Source organism: Quercus robur, chromosome 10 (assembly GCF_932294415.1).
Source record: "Quercus robur chromosome 10, dhQueRobu3.1, whole genome shotgun sequence".
NCBI classification, from domain to species: Eukaryota; Viridiplantae; Streptophyta; class Magnoliopsida; order Fagales; family Fagaceae; genus Quercus; species Quercus robur.
The window spans coordinates 4,441,325-4,465,856 of record NC_065543.1 but is presented as its reverse complement, the minus strand read 5'-3'; the positions used below and the strand labels follow the sequence as shown (position 1 = coordinate 4,465,856).

At 35.8% G+C, this 24,532-nt stretch overlaps 2 protein-coding genes across 38 annotated transcripts; both read right to left on the bottom strand.

The window, feature by feature from the left end:
• Positions 1-5,192: 5,192 nt before the first annotated feature.
• Positions 5,193-6,464, bottom strand: LOC126702442 (uncharacterized). The gene is made up of 2 exons (XM_050401144.1): positions 6,023-6,464; positions 5,193-5,654 (listed from the first exon to the last, which is right to left on the bottom strand). The coding sequence occupies exon 2, from the start codon at positions 5,647-5,649 to the stop codon at positions 5,200-5,202; it is 450 nt and encodes a 149-aa protein (XP_050257101.1). The 5' UTR covers positions 5,650-5,654; positions 6,023-6,464; the 3' UTR covers positions 5,193-5,199.
• Positions 6,465-9,186: 2,722 nt separating this feature from the next.
• Positions 9,187-22,927, bottom strand: LOC126702014 (putative disease resistance protein RGA4). 37 transcript variants are annotated; one of them, XM_050400582.1, is made up of 15 exons: positions 19,058-22,927; positions 18,795-18,947; positions 18,120-18,327; positions 16,565-16,988; positions 15,720-16,335; positions 13,871-14,707; positions 13,669-13,743; positions 11,686-11,781; positions 11,494-11,584; positions 10,815-11,254; positions 10,633-10,727; positions 10,393-10,499; positions 10,068-10,187; positions 9,509-9,575; positions 9,187-9,307 (listed from the first exon to the last, which is right to left on the bottom strand). In XM_050400582.1, exon 1 carries the CDS (start codon positions 22,792-22,794, stop codon positions 19,096-19,098), a length of 3,699 nt encoding a protein of 1,232 aa, XP_050256539.1. In that variant the 5' UTR covers positions 22,795-22,927; the 3' UTR covers positions 9,187-9,307; positions 9,509-9,575; positions 10,068-10,187; positions 10,393-10,499; positions 10,633-10,727; positions 10,815-11,254; positions 11,494-11,584; positions 11,686-11,781; positions 13,669-13,743; positions 13,871-14,707; positions 15,720-16,335; positions 16,565-16,988; positions 18,120-18,327; positions 18,795-18,947; positions 19,058-19,095. The 37 variants fall into 37 exon arrangements, with proteins under 37 accessions (XP_050256539.1, XP_050256513.1, XP_050256520.1 ...); XM_050400556.1 differs by lacking the exons at positions 9,187-9,307; positions 9,509-9,575 and adding exons at positions 9,614-9,986; positions 14,947-15,349; XM_050400563.1 differs by lacking the exons at positions 9,187-9,307; positions 9,509-9,575 and adding exons at positions 9,614-9,986; positions 14,947-15,349 and having other exon boundaries at positions 13,871-13,993.
• Positions 22,928-24,532: the final 1,605 nt, after the last annotated feature.

The window sequence follows — 24,532 nt, the reverse complement described above, 5'->3', positions numbered from 1 at the left end:
GACTAATGATGTTTAAGATTTTGTAAAGGTAAAGTCCACAATTAAACAGATATAACCAGGAGCTCAAGCCACCACCAACATCTACGGTATAACAGATGTGGTATTCAGACCAAATTGGGCCTCGCTTCAAACCGACAAGTCTTTGACCACGATGTTTGATCGAATAGTCGAGTAAGTAGGTATTCCCTCAAATGCAGTCTCACATCAATTGGCTACGATTACAAGAGAAAGTACACTTGTACATGACCTATGGCGCTACGTAATTTGTAAGAGTGATGGTTCTGAGACCAAAGTGATGCTTTTAACCTGTAAATGTTTAATGACCAAAGATAATGAACACCGTCATATTTACACACCATCATGTTTACAGACATTCAAAATGACCAAATCACAGAAAACACTGTGATCTTCATAATTTATTTTGTGAAAGACCAAACATAATTAATAAATTAATATTGCGAACTTGCTGGTGAAAGACAAAACACAATTAATATAGCGAAGTTTGAAGGTGACCAAGTTCCAACTCTAAACACACGTCACCAGCCTGCTTCTGTAGCACCAACTGTAGTCATATCAAACTCCTTCAATCGCAGCACATGTGCCAACAGACGCTGCTGCTTAGTCAAGTCATGTTCGGTGCTCTACACGATGTGGATACCCAATTCGACACTGTTTCACACCCACACTCACGTGAATACAGAATTGTGAAATTGGATGCACAGATGTCTCATTTACATCTACTGTTGCAACTACTGCCCACCTTTGATGTGACATTAGGAACATTTAAAATCTTGTTCATATAGTGTTTTTCCTGAAGGGTTTGACATGACAGGCCCTAATAAGTGAAATTGTAATGCCTGGACCGTGAAATGAGGTTATAAATGCACCAGTGATATAATGTTAACTTTCTACCCCGCTAACTTCGTAGATTGATTAAGCTATGAGTCGCAATGCCTCAACATCAAATCGTACAATGCGAAACAAGTTTGGACCTACTTCAACAAATGCATCATCACAAGTTCCAACAGATCAACAACTACATACATACACAGACCACTATGGAGGAAAATGGGTTGGAAAGAAGAGAGATTTCGTTAATATGCCAATATACACGTATGAGAGTCTTGGAAGCGTCGGACACATCATGGTCGGCAAACCTACAAAACTAAGTACAGATACCACCGCAATAGAGTTCACTATAGCAGAACCACCATGGTCAACCCTATACGAGAAGAGGTGTGAGTTAGAGGTGTATTGTCGATGGCACGGGTTACGAGTTCCTAAGGCACGCTCTGCCGAGTTACCTAGAGATGAACCTGCCAACATACTTGCTCGTCTTGAACAAGAGAACAATCAAATGCAAAGGCGACTAGACCGTTTTCACGCAATCCAAAAAGCTAGGAAGCATCTAAAGGGGAAGGCGCAAGAGCGAGCCATGAAGTCTATTAATGAAATTACAGCGTTAGATGATGAAACAGATATTTCAGACTTCTCAGATTCAAGCAATGATGATTTCCAAAAATTTCTACCTACGAACATTAGACGTTGTTGTTAATGTCTACACATTATGTGCAATACATGATGTTATTGTTAATGTGTGACAAATGATGATTATGTATGTTCAACTTTTGCAACTCTAAAGATTAACTGTTTATTACTTTTGGCTAAGTTTATGTGAAATCACTTTCTCATTTTTTTCATACGTGTTCTTTGTTGCTACATTCAAGTAATGTGGGTCATGGACGAACAATGTCCTTTGCTTTGTAATGTAGGGAAAACCTTAGGAAGTGAAATGCCTCCAAATTATATTTATTGCACATTACTTGTAGGAAAATTTAATAGATTCAATACATACAGACTGATCCAAACCACATAGACCAACCGCGCATATGATTCAATAATTCGAATAATTCTTTTATATGAGTTCTTTGAGTCACGATATAATATGCACGTATCTGTGTATCTTAGTTGTAATAGTGTCCTACTTTATATAGATACATTACATAAAGACTCGTCCAAACCAGACTAACCACTCACTCACTGAAAATCCATATGGCTCACCCAACACACTCTCACAACGATATTTGGTTTGCTTAAAAATAGAGTAAAGGCCTAAAAGCCTGATCAGCCTTTGAAATATTTCATTCAAGTTATTGGTTTGTTGTAGCATTGCTTGAAAGCTCCCTAATATTGCAATTGTGATGATCGGAAGCCATTGATGTAAAACTTGGAAGCATAGTTTTCTTCATGTAATTTTACATTGATGTTGAGAAAATGTAACTACATTTTCTACCTGCAAAGACTCCTTGAAAAGTTTGTAGGGAAACAGGGGGATAAAACTCTCTACTGTTGCTACACTCACTGCTCGTAATACTAGCATTTGGCAAGTGAGGTTGGAAAAGGCTAACACAGCTCGGCACTGTTCGGCGAAGTCATGTTCGCAGTTCTGCATGTGCTGCTCAACAACTCGACACTATTGAACCCTGTCCAGTCATATCATCCATGCTCACGTGAATAAACAGATATGCAACATTTTGCAATGCACTATTTTCAAGGATGCAGAGGACCCTTCAAAAGTGTAAGCAAATTTTTGGGGGTAAGCTGTCCATCATTGCTACACTTGATTGATGTAGTTCTGCATGTGATACTCAACATCTCGAAACTATTGAACCCTGACCACACGTACCCATCCCCACTCACGTGAATACACATATGTGCAACCCTTTGCAATGCACCGTTTTCGAAGAGGCAGAGCATCCCTGAATTGGCTATGCATCAATTTTGGGTGTGAGCTGTCCAACATTAGTACACAGATGTTGTTCGTAGTGCTACATGTGCTGCTTAACAGCTTCGCACTGTTCAACCCTGTCCAGTCAATACACAGATATGCCTTCTTTTGCAATGCACCGTTTTCAAGGATGCAGAGCATGGCTGAAAAGTTTATGATACATTGAACACAGCTCAGTACTGTCTCAACAAGTCATGTCAGATGAAGCACAAGAATTCTGAATAGTTTTGAACAAGACATACCAAACTGGTCAGAGAAATAAACCATAGTACTGATCAAAGTCCCTAATTAAATATAAGCATAAACATCACTAGTTTAAATTTTAAATAGGTTATCCTTGTCCAAACTTTGATGGTCAACCAAGTGAAATATTGAGACACTAATCACAACAGGAGTCCTTTCGATCACCTCATTGGCAGTGACATCTCCTTTTTCTAAATTATTGTCTTTCGAAAATGCAACCCAGCCTTCCCCGAATCTCATTGCTTAATAGGTTTTGATGGAGGGTAATAGCACAAGACATTGATGTGTGACAAATTGCTTCCCAATAATATACTTGCTTTCCATATATGTTTCCAAGCCATATTTAAAAGAACATCATAATCACATTATGTATAAAGGCTCACCATATTATGTGGCCACGAGATACCCATGAAAGAAGGATTTTTAGGCTTCAATTTTTTGGCTGCTTGGATTGCTCTCTCTCTCTCTTCCTCTGGACATAATCTGTAATTTTTTAAGAACAAACTTTTCTCTGACTTCATGTTTTATGGGTTTGTACATTAAGGAAGAAATGTTTGTATGATCTTCATCTAACTTTTTGATATTTTTACCTGATGATCTTCCAATTTACAATTCTTCCTATGTGGATATTGAATCTCAATGGCAGTCTTATCAAATATAACAATATGGAAGCTTGAATTTCCTTCATATCTGAAGACTAAAAAATAACCATAACAGATAGAATGGTATTCAGCGAAATCCTGCCAACCATTACAAAACCTAATGTTGTTATCAGCTTTCTTCAATCACACTTGCCAAATTCCACCATAGGGAGCAATGACTGTAGCTACGGTGGATAGCTCAGTATTGTTGAACCCTGACCAGAAGTACCCATCCACACTCACGTCAATACACATAGCAACGCAGAAAATTTTGTGCATCAATTTCGAGTGTTATTGGTCCTATTGCTACATTGATGTTCGTAGTGCTGCTCAATAGCTTTGCACTGTTGAACCCTATCCAGTCATATCACCTACACGCACGTCAATACACAGCTATGCATCCTTTTGCAATGCAGCATTTTTAAAGGATGTACCTATAGCATCCCTGAGAAGTTTATGATACATTTAACACAGCTCAACATTGTCTCGTCAAATCATGTCAGATGAAGCACATCAATGTTGAATAGTCTTCACGTGAATAAATACGCAACCTCTTTTGCAGTACACATCACCAGCCCGCTACTGTAGCATAAGCTATAGTGTAACTCGACAGCTACCTCAACGAATCACATGCACCAACAGACGCCACTGAACAATATACTGTCAACTCATATCATCTTTATTCACGTGAATACTTATACTCACATCCACCTGAATACTTGCCCTTGCAAAACCCCTATATAAAGTCCCATTTACATCTACCCTTGCAAAACATCTACACATACCGAAGTCCCATTTACATACATCTACCCTTGCAAAACTTCTACACATACCGATCTAAAGTCACTTTTTCCAATGTCAATGCGTAATTGGATGCTACCACGTTTTCCAAATAACTATAGAACGCAAAGAGATTCTGACGAGAGGGAATACTATGCCGGATTGCAACAGGAGTGGGACTTTCGCGTGAACGAGTCCAACGCTCTGCACAATGATCTCCTGCAAATCGGAGCGCCTCTTGTCGAGCGTAGCTCGCTCACACTGCCACGACAAAACATGCACCAATATGAGCGTGCAGTGACGAAAATAAAAAAAGAGAACAATCTTATGATACTTCGTAGGTCCAGGTATCATATGCTACAATTGGCGGAGGAGCAAGCCGTTGCAACAAACAGGCAACTCACTCCGGCAGAACGTAACAATGTCCTCAACTACGAGGACTACCTATCAGAATGAATGCCACTGTGGTGTGTGTGTGTGTGTGTTATGTCTATGGTTAAGTTAATAATGTTAGTGTAAGTTATTTTATGTTTTCTGTGTTATGTCGTACGTGCTTATTGAAAAACATCATGTGTGAGAATATTTGACTTTTATGACTTATGTGAGAATAATCTACATTACGAATAACGTGCATGCTTCTCATAATCAATAATAAGGTTTACATAGTACAAATGCAACCATACATATAACACATAGTTAAGCAAAATAGTTCTCCAACAAATCTAATTACACCACGACACAACACGATTACTCTTCATCTGACATCTCCACGTCTGACTGATAAATGGGATCAGCAAGAAGTGATTGTATGAACTGTGCATGCTCGTACCACCCTTCCTGCATTGACTCTCGAATCTCGACTTGGGTCCGATATCGATTAAGACGTATCTTCATTCGATTATTTTCTTCTCTTATGCGGTTCAATGCTTTACGAAGTTCGTCGATGCTGTCTCTGGGCATTTGTGATGCGAGTCGCCGAGGCACTGGCAACTTAAAACCAACCAACTCATCATAAAAAATTTGTTGTTCACGAAATAACCAAGCCCACTCCTGTCTCATGGTATTGTGAACGTAAGCACTATTTCGCAAATTCGGATTGATTGGATAGCTGAACTCATCTTCCAATACCCAACAACGACCCATAGCAGTGAACACATCATGAGGCCTATAGAGTTGTGGGTTGCCAGAACCAGACATTGACACTGAATACAATAACACCAAATGATCAAGTTAACAGTGTGTATCAACTGTTGCTAAATAATGTAATCCTGCATAGAATGGTACACAACAAAGACATTCATAAACAATAGACATTGTTGGTAATGTCTACACATTGTCTTCAACACTAAATGTTGTTGTAAATGTCTGACCAATGATGATTATGTGCAATACAAAATGTTGCTATAGTAAAGAAATTATTTCATTCTCTTCTCACCAACGTTTACTACAACAAATAACCAAAATCACACCAATGTACTTACTTCACATTCATTCAACCTAAAAAATCAAAATTTAGTACAATATCAAATGAAAATAACATTGCCCTAAAATTGTGATGTGAATTTTTTACCTGAGGTGATACAAATTTCAATTGAGTTTGAAGAAAGCTGCTGTTGATCCGTGGAGGAGTTCCAACTCAGTTCAGCAGAAAGTCCTCAGTTCAGCAGAGAGCAAGGCACACTGAGTGGGAGAAGGTGTGCAGAAATTATAAGAGAATAACTCGACTTTACGGATATCAAGTATACTTTATAACTCGATATTCCAGGAATCGAGTTACATTGAAACACTCCACCTGACACAAAGACAGTACGAAATCAGGGTTTATAACAGTATAACTAACTCGATTTTTAAATAATCGAGTTATGTAGAGATTCAAAACAAAAAATGCCAGCAGTGCGGGAAAAACCTGTGTATAACTCGATTATTGGAGTATCGAGTATTTCATATAACTCGATTTTAGGATCATCGAGTTACAAAAGAGGGGCATTTCCCTATTTAGTTTCAGAATGAGGGCACAAAGATGTTTAATTTCCGAAAAAAGGGCATTTGCCCATTTTGGCCAGAAAAACTATGGTTGTAATTTGTTGAAATTAATTCATCCAAATCGTTTTATGTCGAATTATCTTGTTATATCATTTATTAATTGACTTTTGTGCATGTTTGTTCGTTTTGTATTGACGTTCCATACTTGTGTCTATATTATAGGAGTTGTATTGATTACTATATTTTGTGCATGTTTGTTAGCTTTGTATTGGCGTTCCATATTTATGTGTATATTGTAGGAGTTGTATTGAATTACTATATTTTGTGCATGTTTGTTAGTTTTGTATTGGCGTTCCATACTTGTGTTTATACTGTAGGAGTCATAATGAATTACTATATTGATATGTATTGTTTTTCTTACAGAGTTGTAATCTATGGTTTACTTTTGATGATAGCTCTTTATCATCATACCAAGACATCAATCAATTTTTTGTGTTTTGATATGAATTTTCAATGTCTAATATGTCATGTTTTTATCAATTCTCAATTATTACAAATTTTGACCACTTTTATCTCAATCAATGCGTTAACCTAGTTGAGAAGTGGAAATTAATGTTTAAAATCAGGAAATGGACTAGCATTGACTAGCATGTTACCTTCACTGATCACTGATTACTTCTACAATATTGACTGACATGGTCGATTCATATTTAAAATCAGGAAGTGGAAATTTTTTGTTTATAGGCTACTATGCCATCAATAAAAAAATTAATTTTCAAAAAACAAACCAAAACAAGACTTTCATTCCCCCAATAAAAAATAAAAATCCTTTTTTTATTTGGAAAGTCACTTTCTTTTTGAGAAACCAGACTATCAGTAGCCTAGGCTTTTATTCCACAAGAAAAACAACTCAATGAATGCCAAAGATTACAAGAGAAGCAATGTCCTCAGGCATGAAATCAGTCCATACCCAAGTCTCCCTACAATTCTTGGCTTTTTAGCTAGTGCATCTGCTACAACGTTGCAGTGCCTAGTATTAAAAATAAATTCAAAAGAAGAAAGAGCAGCAACTTGAGTTCGGATATCCTCAAACATAACATAACCCAAGTTTATTTAAGGAAAAAAAAATCCTAATTTTCAAAGAATATTCTATTATGATACCATATTGATAATTGATAATTTTAAGTTGATAGAGATCATACAATTTATTTATTTAGTTTTTTTTTTTGAGAGAAATTTATTTAGTTGGTTGAATAATCATTGTTCATATCAAATAATAAAACTTTTTCTAAAGACTTTTTTAATAGTCATCAATTTTGAATTTTTTAATGAAGATGAAGAATTCTTTCCAATAATATGGCTATTCTACTTTCTGAGCATTAGTATTGGTGGTGGTAAAAAGCTGTATTGCTATTTTTAGCATTACCAAATCAAATTTATGGCTACATTGGTGGAGCCAAAACCAAATAATTTGGCTCCACAGCTGCAGTGCATAGCCAAAAGCAGCTGTGCATTGTAGCTCATAGGTAAAAAAAAAAGTATTATTAAATTATGTGTTCACACTACTTTATATTAAATATATTACTTTATTCAGTGTTTACACTGCTTTGTAGTAAATATATTATTTTATTGTGTTGAAAACTAAAATAAAACCACTGATGTCGGGTGTTTTGTAAAGTGAGAAAGTAAAATAGATAAAGTAACATTTTGTGGAGCCATATTACGAAATTTATGGCTCCACCAATGTGGATGCTCTTAGTAAAAAATCATTTGCAAATATGGCTTCAATCATTATTATTATTATTATTTTCTTAAAACACAAATACAGTACCTAGATGGTTATTACATTAGGTATTTCAATTAAATTCAAAAACATTGTTGCATTGACCAACAATATAAGCTTTTCAAAAAAAAAAAAAAAAAAAAAAAGACCAACAGTATAAGAATAGTGTTTTTTTTTTCCAATAATAATTAAATTTAAAACTCAAAAAAAAAAATTAAATTCAAAACAACCCATTTGAATTCAATTAAGAAACCTAATATATTACGCATAAACTACTATAATTAAGGTTTACCTTTTTTAAAAAGAATTTTTAGAAGGAAGTGGGGTCAGAGACTTTTCAAGACTACCCTACTCCCTATCAATAAAATTTCCCGAAAATCTAATTAACGAATAGTGTGATAAATAAAATTTGTACTCACAAATGGTGTTCCATAAGCATTCAATCCTTGGCTGTTTAGCTTTCTTAAAAATGGCTTCCTTAAAAGGAAAACCAATATTTAAATATTCTAAAATTAAGGTTTGTAACAACCTTTTTTGTGTGTTGATTTTATGGAGGTAAAAGCAAAGCTGTGTTATTTTGTTACATAGCAGTTATTTTCTTGTTCCTTTTAAGAGTTCCTTCTTTTACATATGACATCAATAAGGATCCATTGGTCTCACAAGTGTTCCAAGCTCTCTTGTCAAACTTTGCATGGATCCAAATTGATGTGGAATCATCCTTTTTTCCCTGCAATTCACTGCTCTTCACTCTTTTCCCTTGGCTAGTCACCCTTCTTTTAGTGAGCTTGGTTCACATAGTGGAGGGAGACTTGGATTTGAACTTGATATTTGTCTTAGTCACAAGCTTTGATTAAGTATCAGTTTTAACTAGTTAATGACTGCAAATAGCCTTACTGTTCTGAAATTGAAGTTTCGGTGGGAGCTATGGCTCTTCTGCTCACATGCTAGCAGCTTTGGGGCAGACTAGATTGCTTCTCTTCATGCCTTTTGGACCAGCCGCATAACTCTACTTATTTGTGTCCAAAAATTTGCCACAAATAACAAGGTTCAATCCTTCTTTTCTTTTTTTTTGAGTTTGATGAGAACAATCTGAAAATTTTTATAATATTTTGTTGTTTAGATAACATATGGACCTCCAATAATTCAAAAGTGAAAATAGGGTGAATCACAAGGCCAAATGAAACAAAACTCTCTTAGATAACTCCAGATTTTTCCAAACGTTGCTATGATGGTTGAGAATTTTCTTTACGATTTTGTGTTGGGAATTACCCTAAAATGGGGAGAGGGTACCTCATCATATGTGCCACAGAAGGCACAACATTGCCGCCAGCTAAGGTGATTTGTACATCAGAATGAACTGCAAATCCGTCCATAACTTTTTTATTAGTCTAATCATTGTGGCCAAGAGTTAAACGGCCAATGTCTAACAGGAAACACAATTTAATAATGAAACAACATCTTGAAAATGATCAAAAGTACAAAACAAAACATTCCTGTTAAATGCTATTTATATACAATGAGCTACAATGACAAATTTCTCAATATCAAGAAAAGGGATAAACACTGTAAAAGCTTTTGATCATGAGCCATATACTTGGCCTATAATCTTGAGAGTCCCAGTTTTGTCTTTCTAAGGGCAAGTTCTATTTCTGACTTCTGAGTGAGTTTCAATGATGGTTGATGATGCCAAAGACAGAAAGCATGAGACAGAAAGACAAGGTTGGAGTGGCTATATTGTTAGATATGCTTGTGCAACACTGAGAAGAACCTGTGTATGCTATTTTTGGTTAGCGTTTTGTATAATCAATCTCAGAATTGCTCCAACTCATTCACAAGAATCAGAACTTACCCATTTGTCAGAAGTTCTAACAAGCTAGCATGTTCATGCATATATCTAGCCACTCAGGTGGATCAAATGAAGTAAGGATATGCCTTATACCACACTGTTGTGCATCTTGCTTTTTCCCCCCTAAAAGATGAATGAATGTGAAGTCATCAGAATCTATCAACATAGTGAATCTTCAAACTATTACACGTCAGTGTTATTCATAACTGACATAATTATTAGGAATTTAATGTCATACTTGTTAGTAATACAGTTAATGTTTAAACCAATTGTTACTAATTGAATAACAACAAATATAAGTCAAGCTACGGAGATATATGTCCATTACCTTATCTACTAACTGTAGGGAATTATCCTCCAAACCTTAGTATGAACTGGGGCACCCAAACAAGTTGGCCTCTTAGTTAAGACAACAAGGCTGATGAGAAGAGAAGACTGCAATAGAAGACACATGGGAAATCCATTAATTGATGCTAGTAGTATTAAATGCTCTGGTAGAGATATGTAGAAGAGATTATCAATGAAATGAAATCAATGTGTATAAAATGGATAATCTTCATATGTATACCTCGGTGTACAGTAAAGTGTTGAAGTCATTGGAACAAAGGGCTTGATGAGGCCATGATAACAACATAAGATTAGGTGGATGAACTGTTAGGAATTCTGTTTAGTAGAAAAGATCTGTGATTTAGTATGTAGATAGTAGATGGAAGTAACTATGGTGTAAAAGCTAGAAAACCTTTGCCTCACCTGACATATTTTTGGTTGTCAACAACTTATGCCAGCTTGAATCCTTAGAGAGAAATGCGGCAAAAGGAAGGAAAATTCATGGGCCAATCCCATCATCTCCACCTTGTAGGAGCTAGGAGATCATCCTAGGAAACCTTTGGCCTCCAGGGGTCACAAACCGACCAAAGAACCCTGTTCAATTAGTGGAACACATTAGCTATCCCTTCTAAGGTTGTTTAGTGAGGGCCGGAGAAGGGAAATCATTCATTCTTCAAACCAGCATTCTTAAAAACAATTATTGATTTTTAGGTATAAAAATAAACAATATACAAAAGAAAGAAAACTCAGAAACAGTAATATGGCTTACCAAAACCCTTTACTTGATTTGAGGTAAAAAAATGCATCAAAATAGAACATCAAGTTGCTCTTCTTTATTGGGCTCTTTATCTTCTGGCTCGGGTCTAAAGATATCATAGTTTACCTTTAATTATTTCTAAAGCTTGAACATTCAAATCAAGATATATACGATGATAATCTGTATGTAAGAAGGCTAATCCATCATGTAAGTGTGATTTATAAATTTGTTGAAGTCACCAATATGTCCAATTTATTCCAATTTATTATCACAAAATTTTCAGGGATAAAAATAAACAAAAAATAAAAAAGAAGAAAGAAAACACAAAATAGTTATATGGCTTACCAAAATCCATAACTTGATCTCAGAAGAAAATGCATCAAAACAATTGGTTCTTCTTTATTGGGCTCTTCAATTTCTTGCAGAAGTCTAAAGACTGAATTTCATTGTTTGTGTCATTGAATACTAAAGTTTGAACATTCAAATCGAGATATATATGATGATAATCAGTATGTAAAGCTAATCACAAATGTGTACCCCATTATTTGGAAAAGTGCTAAGTCACTGCTACAGAGACTTTAAGTTGGGAAACCATAACTTAAGATTTGAAAAATGGATGAATTGTCAAGATTCCTGTATATACGGGAAAGAAAAGAGTTATTTTTTATTATATATATATATATATATATATATATATAGGAGATGGAAGCTGTTAAATATTAGCAATGCGATGTGTTATACCATGTTGTGTATGCTAGAGTGGATGCAGAAGAGGAAGCATAGAAGAGGAACACTGAGAACACGAGGGTTACGTGGTTCAGCCTTGACGTTCTACATCCACGGAGGAATCCCTTAAGGGCTACATCTTTATTGTATGAGAGTGTAGTACAATAACCTCCTGTGTTACAATGAACCCTAACATGAGTATATATAGGCGACTAAACCCTAGACTACTAATACAAGCAGGAATGGGCTTGGGCCTATTACATTGGGCTAATATGTTTAATATATATCTCTAACACCCTCCCTCAAACTCAAGGCGGAAGCTCGATGAAGGTTTGAGGTTGGATAAGTATGAGAAGATCACTTGAAAATGCCTTGTAGAATGCCTTTGAAGAAACCACAATGAAGAATGTGCCAATTGTCCAATTTCGAAGTTTCAAATGAAGAAACGGAGGCTAAAATCGAAATCTACGCGAAAAACTGAGCAAGATAGGCCATTTTGGAAATTTTGACTTTTGGTCAAAAGTCAACTGGTCCAGAGTCAAAGTCAACAGTCAAAGTGCTCACGGGTCAGATCCGGGTGGTCCGGGTTGGGTCGGTCCGGGTCAACGACGTGGTGCTGACGAGACGACACTGCTGACGTGGCTGATGACGTGTCGATGATGACGTGGACTAGGGCGTGCGTGGCATGCTGACGTGGATAGGTGACGTCATCCGGTGACGTCACACGTCATTAGCAGCAGCTCTTCGGCGCGTGTTCTATTCCACCGGCGCGTGTCTGGAACTTCCGAAGGTGCGTGGAAGCGCGTGCGAGGGAGATTGATGCTTGGATTCGGTGGTTTGGCAGATCGGCGAGCTACGAGGCCGTCATGGCGGCGCGTGTAACCATAGGAGAACCTGACCCTGTGAAATCGGCGGCGGCGCGTGGAGAAGTCGCTAGAAACTGCGCTAGCGCGTGGTGGCGCGTTCAGCGTCGTATGACCACCAGATTCTCAGGCCAAGTAGATCGGTGGACGAGAAGGCCGTCTTGGCGGCGCGTGTGACTGAGATCTAGCCTGGGAGTCGAGAATCTTCGGCGACGCGTGTGAGAGTTCTAGGAGCCATTGGTCACGCATGGTGGTGCGTGCGGCTGCCGTTGGAGGTCAGGTTTCTGGGTTTTGGTCGCGATATGCCGTGGAGCACGTTTGTGGTGTTGGCTTCGTCAGGCGAGGCTTGATTTGCGCAGATCTGATAGGGAGAGATACTGATAGCTTGGGTTTAAGATCTGGACACAGCAGTGAGAGCCATAGCGGCTGCAAGATGCCGTGGAGTCTAGATCCAGCCGACAAGCATATGACTTTTGATGGTGGTGTGCACGTAAGAATCTTCTTTGCTTGCTAGAGATGTTTGTTTGATGCCAAGAACGGAGTTTGGCTCTGATACCATGTTAAATATTAGCAATGCGATGTGTTATACCATGTTGTGTATGCTAGAGTGGATGCGGAAGAGGAAGCATAGAAGAGGAAGCATAGAAGAGGAACACTGAGAACACGAGGGTTACGTGGTTCAGCCTTGACGGCCTACATCCACGGAAGAATCCCTTAAGGGCTACATCTTTATTGTATGAGAGTGTAGTACAATAACCTCCTGTATTACAATGAACCCTAACATGAGTATATATAGGCGACTAAACCCTAGACTACTAATACAAGCAGGAATGGGCTTGGGCCTATTACATTGGGCTAATATGTCTAATATATATCTCTAACAGAAGCAACCATGGTGTAAAGTGTAAATGATGGGAAAGCCTAGGCTTACTTGATGCATTGTGAATGGTGATACGTACAGCCAGTCAACACTTGCAGATACATTCAAGTTATGGTTCCAGTTGATCTACACCCAGAAAATTTCAAGTAAAAAAAAAAAATGAAAAAGAAAGAAAACTCAAGAAAATAAAATTAATGTAGCTCAATTATAATTGCAATCTTGAAGTAATCCAATGATAAGTAATAGATCTTACCCAGCATTATAATTTGATCTCAAAAGAAAAAAGATGTTAACCTCTTGTTCAATTTGATTCGAATCCCAAGTTGTACTTATAGTGTACTGTACAGTGAACTGGACTTGTAGTTCATCAACAAATCTAAGTAAAATACAATAAATAATTTGTCACCAATGATTTCTCAAATTCAAAACTAACTTATATGAATTCAGAACATTAACAAACTTTGGTGAAGCTTGAAATTTGAATAACTAAAGAGCCGTAATCAATACATTGTTGTTAGACCAGAATAAACACATGCACACAAATAATCTCAAGAAGTTTCAAACAAAATACTTCTTCTTCTTTTTTTTTTTTCTTTTTTTTTTGGTAGGGAGTAAAATTTTGAGGATATAAGTATGCTATGCAGCAAAATATGTTACACTATATGAGCACACAACTAACACGAGTTTGAAACAAAAATTCTAAGGATATTATTAAAAAGAAAAGGTTCATAAGCTAGTCTATTTTTAAGCAAAAAATTTGAGCTTAGAATAGGAATCAAGAGTTTATCTAGATATTGGGAACATGGGTAACCTTGAACTATCTGTGCTGAAGTAAATGATCTCTAGTTAAGAAATGAAAGATTACCAGCATCAGTTATTTTCCCTGCTGGTAGATATCTTAGCTTCTAGCAACCATTCAGTGGCAGCTCATCAAATAAATGAAAGGTTCTCCAACTATAGCGGAAAGTCATCCACTCTTTGATTACAAAATATGTTAATTATGCTTGTTTAAGTAGAAGAGGCAGCAACTTGAGCTTAGGCCACACTCACATAATGTTTGATTTGTGTGCAGCCTCATATGTCAGACATCCTTTAAACAAAAAAAAATAAAAATAAAAAACGATAATCCATCGTGAAAAATTCCATATAACATGCACAAGGTCATCCAAACTCCCTATTGCTGTCAATTAGCGACTGACACATTAACAAAGAATTTAATAAAGGACAACAAATTTGATAAATAGTCTACAAAATTGAAAATGGAAAAAGGAAAGAGTGATAATAAAATTTGTTGGAAGAAAGGCAATAGATGAGTAGAAAAGAACTCACAAATTAAGTGAGAAAAAGAAATAGCCTTGGAATCAATTTAAAAGTCTGCCTATTATGATTCTTGGACATGACCAATCTTTTATCTCCTTCCATCTCCTTTTCAAATTGAACAGTTGAACTATCCAACTTTGACGGTACTGTAAGGCTTCGCGTGTCTTTACTCAAAGGTAGTGACCGAACGGACCAAATTAGACTGAGTAGACCGAAATGAACCAAAATGTATCGAAGTGGACCAAATGAACCGAATTCATCTGAAGCCGACCAAGTGGACCGAAGTGACCGAATAAACCGAAGTGGAAGAGAATACCAAATTGGACCGAAGTGGGCAAAATAGACCGAATTGGACCAAAGTGAACCAAATGGACTGAATTGGACTGAAGTTGACCAAATAAACCAAAGTGAACTGAATTGGATCGAATTTGACCAAATGAGACCGAATTATGAACAGTAATTAGTAAACATAACTCAAAAAAATTATAATAACAACGTTAATTTAAAGCCATAATTTGAGATAAGTAATGTATTCCAATGTGATAGAAGTGGTTTGTTGTTAAAGTAACATCAATCAGATTTGTTACCATATTAATATTTTTAACTAAATTATTATGAATGCATCTGTGATTCTATGTGTTTGTTGAAAGTTTTATTCAAGTTCAATTCAGTGCCATGTAGAGAAAGTTGGTACCAATATATATATATATATATATGTATATGTATATCAGGAAAACCACTTGAATGTATAATTTATACAAGGAAAAGAAAGAGGAAAAAACCTTTTGTTAAGAGCTTTATTATCTCTATCTCTTGATGTCGATGAAAATGACATATGATTCTCTAAGTAAGAGTAAAACTGGACCCTTCAACCTGACCTTGAATACTGCATTAGTATACGAATATGAATACAATGGTGGAATGAGATTTTTTTTTTTTTTTTTTTTTTTTTTTTTTGTGGGCGAGTATAAACTAAATATAAATAAATTGTGTCTTCTATTATAAGTTACATTTAGGTTCAAGCTGTGTAAAGTCAGGGTAGTAAAAAGTGATAGTCATCATAATTGATAAGTTTTAATTAGTTTATAAAATGAGTAAAGGTTATTGCATACATTAATATTTATATACATATTTTTTTTAAGAAAGAATGGAAAGAAAATGATAACATGGCTGCTAATGTAGCTCAACATAAACATTTTTTAGATAAATATAGATTTGTTTGATTTAAAGGAGAGTATCAGAGCAGGGGATTAAATTCAAGAAAACTTACAACCCATATTGTTTTAACAATATATATGTGAACTTCAAACAGCTTCACCTTTTATCCACTCAGTCGTCGAACCATTTAGCGTCAACTCAAGCACATCTTTCCTTGGGGCCATTATGGATGGACAGCTACTGCAATTTGGTCAGGTGACAGAAATGTCATCAATTTAGGCATATAAGCAAGATTATTGCATCCAATAAGTACCATATGTTCAAAGAGAGAAAAAGCTGCCCAACCAATCTCGCAAAATTTTACATTCCATGTCAGCAACTAGTATATGAAATAAAGAAATCCTGAAGGATAAGCCTTGTTAAAAGGGAGACATCAGAAAAGAAGAAGATGAGATTTAAAGGAACTCACCAATTGTACGAACTCCAATCACATTGTCATCAAGTTAACACCCATCTGGACCGCGCGCAATAAGAAATATCCAGCTTTTCTTTTAAAGTGAGAGCATCACATGGCAATAACTTCACTTGAACTCTCTGACAAACCTTTCACTTGATTAGCACCAAACAGCATGTCATTTAGATGGAATTATACCTCTTCTTTTGCTGCCAGATAATAGCATTCTTGTACCCCAAAATTCTGCTCCTGAGCAGATAAAAAAGCTAACCCACCACTCTGGCATAGCTTAAATATATCCTAAAAATATGATGCCTCCAACTATGTACGTGTTTAGGTGTCAAATTTTGGCTGATTGAAAACTGGTGCTTAGATCACTACAAGAAGAATAGGCCCCAAACTTGGGTTGTGTCAATATGCTTGATTATGGACAAGAATCCTGCACCAAATCAGAAGCCACCGTTGGCTCTTATATCAAAAGAAATGCTATGTATCACCAGCGGATAAAATTTTTTGAAATACTGTCTAAGGATGCAATGACATAAACAATATTAATATAAATTACAAATATCATAGAATGAACATGAATTAGATGCAACAAAACCAAGACTTACAAAACCACCTTTCAAATTTTACAAACCGTAAATAAAGAAAAAGAGAAAAAGAAGAGAATCATTCCTACAATTTCTTCCTTGACTAGTTCTAGCTAGAAATATCATCTGTTTTGTTCTCCAAGTCAGTATTGCTGATTCATAAACGTCTATTATTCACTATGGAAATGACATGTTAGTCACTAGCAAGATCACCCATTTTCTTTACAATTTTTTTTTTCTTTTAAAAATTTTGTTGCCTGTGGGTAATGTTCTGAATCTTGATTTTGAAGATTCCATATTGTCTATGTTGTTGGTAAACTATCAAGCATGATGAAGGGGTTCAAGATGTAACAACAACAACAAAGTCCTAGTTCCAAATTGTTTGGGGTCAGCTAAGGATCCTCAACAAGATTAGGGTCAGCCACATATATTCTTTTTCTGCATTTTGTTATGTCGAAAATCATAGCCTCTATTATATCCTTAATTGAAATGTCCTTTTTAACTTCTACTAATAGTCCTCCCATTATTTATTTTTTCTTCCTTCTTTTTGTTCACTTCTTAGCAATGAGCTGTTTAAGAGAAATATAATGCTAAAACAGTCAACTTCAACTCTAAAGCTAGACTATTAGAGATTTTTTTGGGGAATAGTACTATTAGAGAATTATGCAATTATCAAATCAACTGTCAGAGAGAACAGAGGAAACAAACGTGAATGTTGGTTGAAACAGAACTCTAATGTTAATCATGTACAAGTGATTGAATATCTTTTTTCATGATAAAAAGCATACATACTCTTTTTTAATTGTTAAATTTAAGTATTAGAAACAAATAATTACTACGCAGTTGGATAATATCCATCAAATAACCCTAGAGGCACATCATTCAGTTAAATTTGTGAATTACACTAGGGAAGTAAGTATATGACGAGAAGTGAAAAAATAGAGAAAAAGAGAAATCTATAAAAGAGATGGACTTACCACAATGTTCCTGCATTAATGGAAAATGGGCAATCTTTTCTTTGACAGGAGATGAGACGCCAGAAAATAAGCAACTCCTCTAATTTGGTGAGTCGTCACATGAAGCTCTTGAAAATTGTTTGTATGCAGCTTTGAAGAAGAGAAGTTTCCAATTTCTTCTTCTTCTTTTTTTTGTTGTTGTTTCCCTTTGTGACAGAAAAAGGAATAACTAAAAGAAGAAGAAGAAAGTATTAGGAGTGTTAAATATTAGCAATGAAATGTGTTATACCATGTTGTGTATGCTACAGTGGATGCGGAAGGGAAATTGTATAGAATAGGAAGCCTTGACGGCCTACATCCACGGAGGAATCCCTTAAGGGCTACATCTTTATTGTATAAGAGTGTAGTACAATAACCTCCTCTGTTACAATGAACCCTAACATGAGTATATATATAGTAGAATAAACTCTATACTAATAGACTTCTAGTACAAATAGGAGACTTGGCTTGCACATAAAGTAGAATTAGGCTTGGGCCTATGCTAATAGGCTAATATATTTCTTACAAGGGGAACTGAATAGAGGAATAAATAAATCAGATAATTCAAGGAATATGAGCAATCTTTGATAATTTTGCGGTTGGTTAATTCAATATGAGAAAAGCTCAGATCTGTCCTAGACCAATCTGCACAGCTACCTGTAGATATATTCATAATCGATTCTGATATTTGGAATGTAGGAAATGTTGGACCACTCTGCGCTGCTCCCCTTTGCACATCTTTCCTTTAATTTGGGGCAATTAAATTGCCATTTCTAGTTCTGCACATCCAGGCAACCCATTTTGGAAAAACTGAAGAAAGAAAGGAAGAAATTGGAGGTTATTACAGGGAAAAAAAATAATTCTTGGGTCGATTTAAATGGAAGTAGCAGAGGATTTTAGGTATGAGTGAGTACACTTACCGCTCATCTTCTTCAATGATGATAATTTATGTAGATCTTCAAATAGCTTCCTCAAGATAATCGTCAATCCAGATAATTGGAATATGGGCAATTTTGGACCACTCTGCACCACTCCCCTTTGCACATCTTTCCTTTAATTTGGAGCAATAATAAATCTCTAATTTGGTGATGCGTCCCATGGCTTGCGCTGTGGGCAGATACGTCAGGTTGTTGCAGTTGCAAAGATACAGGAATTGAAGAGAAGAAAGGTTGCCCAACCACTCAGGCAAAGCTTCCATTCCGTCAAATTCAGATATGTCCAGTCTTGTAAGGGCGGTGAAGCATTGAATTTCGTCTGGGAGAGAGTTGAGTTTAGTCCACCCATACAATTGTAGAATTTGGAGGGACTCGTACGAGTGTTGAGAGGGAGTGTATTCGATGAGACCGGGGAAAGCAACCAGCTCCTCACAAAACGGACCAATCTCCAAATACTTTAACCGGAAAGAGTACACCTTTGGCAGACAAGTCAACTTTCCACAATTTCTAATTTTTATATTGGTAGGATAATGCAATTCTGAAGTTGATACCAAATTTGGACAATCGCTGATTTCTAATTGGGTAAGTCTATACAAATTTTGTAGCTCCAGAATACATATCAAATTGGGACATCGCTTTATAATCAATTCTTCAAGAAACGCACAAGATTGTATCTGAGATAGAACTTCAACACCACACTCTGATATCTCCAAGCGTAGAAGGGTCCAAAAGCTTTGTTTTGGTTCACTTGGAAAGGACTTTAGATTAGGACAACGCTCTACTTTCATCTCCCTACAGATATTGAGTTCCGGAAAATAACTCAATTTCTCACATCCATATATATGGAGCGAATTGAGATTGTTGTATATGACCTGTGAATCCTCATGTGACGAAATGGACTCCAAATCATCACAATTCCATATCTCCATATGCATCGAACTCTGCAAAATCTTCTCTGGTATAGAAGCAAGTTTTGAAATATTAGAAATACGTAGGGACCCGTGTCTGTCAAGCTTGCTACTAATCTGTTCGAATGCCGTGTTGCAGATTCTGCGTATATCTAATTTCTCAAGGGATGGAAAATGACATGGAGCACTTGTGAGTTGGCTACACTCTCGAATGATCAACTCTTCAAGGCGAGGAAACACCATTCCTGTTGTCCTTGTTGGCACCGTTGCGTCCTTCCATTCCACTAGATTGGGCATGCTCTGCAAACTAAGTTTTTTCAATGATGGGAACAATGCATTTCTGCAACTGCCATTATTATAGTTGCCGTAAAACTCAGTACCTATACATGTTAGGTTCTCCATTTCTATTATTTCAAGATCCCTAAGAGAGGATAGAAGCCCCATTGTGGGAAGAACCTCGCATTTGTTGCAGGCCTTTAATTTGATCTCAATCAAATTGTCAAATAGTGAAAAACCACGCCTGGCATTTTGACCTGTCAACATCCATGGTGGGAATTTCTTTCCTTGATAGTATTGGATTGTTAAGCTCTTCAAATATCGATGAGGTTGGAGACCTTCCAACACCTCTTCGTCATTATTGTGGTTGCCTTCACTTTTCTCACTCCAATAATATCCCAACTTGTATATTTTGGCCTTTTCTACTAAATTTGCACTTCTGGCTTCTTCTTTGTCTCTCACGTGTTCTACACAATAGATGTGTAATTCTCCTCTAAGTTGATTTAAGCATCCCAATTCTTCAATCCTATGACCTGCGTCTTGACCCACAGTGAAAAATGGCAATGTTTGTAGACACGTCAATTTCCCTATATCTTTAGGTGTTCTCTTGATATAAATATGTCTCAAGTTAATCAATTTCCTCAGGTCTTTTGGAAGCTCTTTAAGATAATTGCAAAACTCAATTATTAAAGTTTGCAAATTGTAAAGCTTGGTGATGGACTTTGGCAATGCTTCGATGGAGGTACTTGAGAGGTGGAGAAGCCTCAAATGTATTAATTGACCAATTGAACTTGGCAATTCTTTTTTAGTATACCCGTATAATTTCAGAACACGTACGCATTTAAAATCTAATAACTTAATGCCAAGTGCAACATCTTCTGAAATAAATGTGCGCAATTTTTTGACTCCTTCTTTTGAAAATGGAATTCTTGGTACAATTTTTCCATCGAATTGGATGAATAAATGCCTTACATGGTTGATATCATTCCCCAAATCCTCCTTCAAAATTAAGGTCTCAGATTTTGAAATTGAGAGCGCAAGATCATGTATCAAATCATGCATCTTACAGCTAATAACATTACCAAACTCATCTTGTTTCACATCTTGGAAAAAGGAACTCAACAACAAGATATCAAAATACATGTTACCAATATCCTCCATCACTAAATGACTTCCTTGAGATGGTTGAAGGGACCCTTCAGCCATCCAAAGTTGAATTAATTCTTCCTTTTTTATGTCATAATTTTTAGGAAAACATGAACAATATGAAAAACATTGTTTAAGAGATTGTGATGGAAGATGATCAAAGCTGAATTTTAATATTGGTAACATTTCATTGCTATCTTGTAGTGAATTCCAAACTTCATTATTTTCAATTGCCAACCATTTACTTTTCTCCTTTTTACGCGACATTGTCCCTCCTAAAATTGTTGCTACTAATGGAATCCCTCCACATTTTTTAGCAATTTTCCTTCCAATAGCCTCCAAATCTGGATTTAATGGAATTGCAGATAGTCTTTTCTTGATTATGGACCAACATTCTTCTTCTTGTAGTTTATTCAAGTGATGTCGAGGAAGTGTCTCTATGATTCTTGCCACGTTGTCACTACGGGTTGTTACAATAATGCAATTTCCCCAATTTGAACTAATTGCAAGCAAACCACTCATTAAAGTATCCCATATCACAGGATCTTCATTCCATACATCATCAAGTATGAGAAGATATCTTTTACCTTTCAACTGTTTTTTAAGGCATTCAAGTATTTCATTCTTATTTTTTAATGTACTTGAATTATGAGTAAGGGATTCAAGAATCTCTCTCAAAATCCTTTTATCATCGAAATTATTCGAGACACATATCCATATTGTTTCATCAAAATGTCTCTTTACTAGTTCGTAATTGTAAACTAGTTTTGCTAAAGTTGTTTTTCCTAGACCTGCCATTCCAACTATAGGAATGACCGAGGGTTGTGGATTGGTTGCCTTAATCAACAAGTCCACTATACTTGAAACAAGATTTCCCCTTCCTACAACTCCTAAATGATCAAGAAAGGAGTCTGTCACTTGGTGACTTGAGATAATCTCAGGATTATCATTTACTGATCCAGCTCTAGTAAGTCCAAAACCATTTGCTGTATCATTAATCCTTTTTAGTGAATCACCAATAGTCTTAACTTTGTTTGCCATCTTGATACGGAATGCAATGGGATTTGAAAATGAAAAGAAAAAGCGTACCTTTCTCTTCATTTGGTTTCGGATCTCTACCTTTCGCCGGAGAATCTCGTAAGCAAACTCGTCCAGCACGTCATCAGCATCATAAGCAACATCTTTAAGCCTCTGTAGCCAGCGCCTCACAGACCGGTCACTCTCTTGCCTTCTCTCTGCATCAGCCAACACATCTTGAATCATCTCCAATGAGTCAAGAAGCCGTGTCAGGTCCTCCTTGAAACCCCAAGCAAGGCTGATCTGCTCAGTAGCAACTGAAATCAGCTTGCCTAGTATTTCATCAGCAAAAACACTCAGGATAGTCTCAGCCATCTTTGGTTTGGTGTTCTGAATTCTGGTAAGTCAGAAGTAGCTGAAAGTATTTGGAAACAATAGAAGAATGTGATGTTAGGGACTATTATAACAAAGATATATGTTGCGATAACCCAAACATCAACTTGCACACATGTCGTGTCTTTTACGTACGATACATAGGATGCCTATTGGTTTCCAAATTATTTGTTTACTCAGCAATTTTACTTTTGGGAGACTAGAAAACGCCAACCATCATAGAGTGGATATAGTGGATTAATTATGTGCTTTTTCTAAGCCAATGAAGTTAAAGATGATTATCAAATCAATCAAAGAGAAGCTAAAAGAAGCAAGAGAAATGTTAACCAATGCTCTTAAGAATTTTGGTTTAAGAACTATTTTTAAAAACATTTTATTAGGAGAATAATAAAAATAAATAAATATTGTTGACAACTCATAAAAGTGGTGTTAAACCTTTTATATTATGATTTATTAACAATTTTCCTACGAACATCCATTAACATGGCTCAAGAAATATAAAATAGTGGAGATTTATTACCACCAAAAAAAAAAAAAAAAAAGAATAATGGATTGTGTGCTTTTTCTAGCCAATAAATCAAGAGTATTCATTTATTTTATTTTTTTTAATTTTATAATAAAGTAATAAACCCCACACACACAGAGGGATAAGAGGGAATGAAATTTTTGAAAGACTTATTACAAGTTAAGATAAGGTGCACACTCAAAAGAGTTTACTCTCAACAATAGTCGTATACTATGGAGTAATAATAGAGCACTCTTTCATTGTTACTCTCACATAATGTGGATCGCATGCATTAAGAGAGCTGTCATCCATACAGTTGCTACGAGAGATATCTATCATGGATCAAATATTAAACTAACCACATATTTTTTGAGATAAAATATTAAACTAACCACATATTTTTTTAATTAATAATAATTAACATGAATGCCTCTTTAACTAAGGGTATTTTTTTTTTTTTGAGAAAAACTAAGGGTATTTAGATGTTGGTCTTATGTTCAAATTAAAAAAGGAATTAGTAGGTACCTTGTAAATTTTTTTTTTAAAAAAATAAAAAATAATTAGGCTCTTGGCCATACTAATTATGGATGGTGAGCATAATTTGGAATCTTTTAGTGAAATATGTTACGAAGTGAACATAAGAGAAAGGAAGGACCTTCTGGCATCTCTCTTTTTGAAGGAAAAGTTATGATTGCTTTTCTCTCTTTTTCTTTTCCCTCTTTTCTTTACCTATATCACTCTTTCTCTCTTTTTTATGCTTGCTTTTCTCTCTTTTACTTTTCCCTCTTTTCTTTACCTTTATCATTCTCTCTCTCTTTTTTCTTTGTCATTCTTTTCCCTTTTTTCGTTCTCTTTTATTTTGCCTGTAACATCCTAGTAGTTAAATCGAGATGATTGAAAAAGATGCAATTCATGGAAAATAAATAAAGTGAATGAATTGGACAAATGCATTATTTTATGTGATCACCTTACAATCCCTATTAAGTTTTAAAAAGCAAATATATTGGACTAATACTATATAGACTAGTTTGCGCCAATTATCATATTCCAATTCCATAAAACAACACCACCGGACTCCTAGGTCCAAGTGGTATGTTATGTGCCTATTTTTTTATTCAACTAGTAAATTCTCTTTTCGTTGAATAAGAAATTGGAGTTTAAACTATGCCTACACCTAAAATTAAATGGTGTTTTAGCCTGATGGTAAGAGCAATT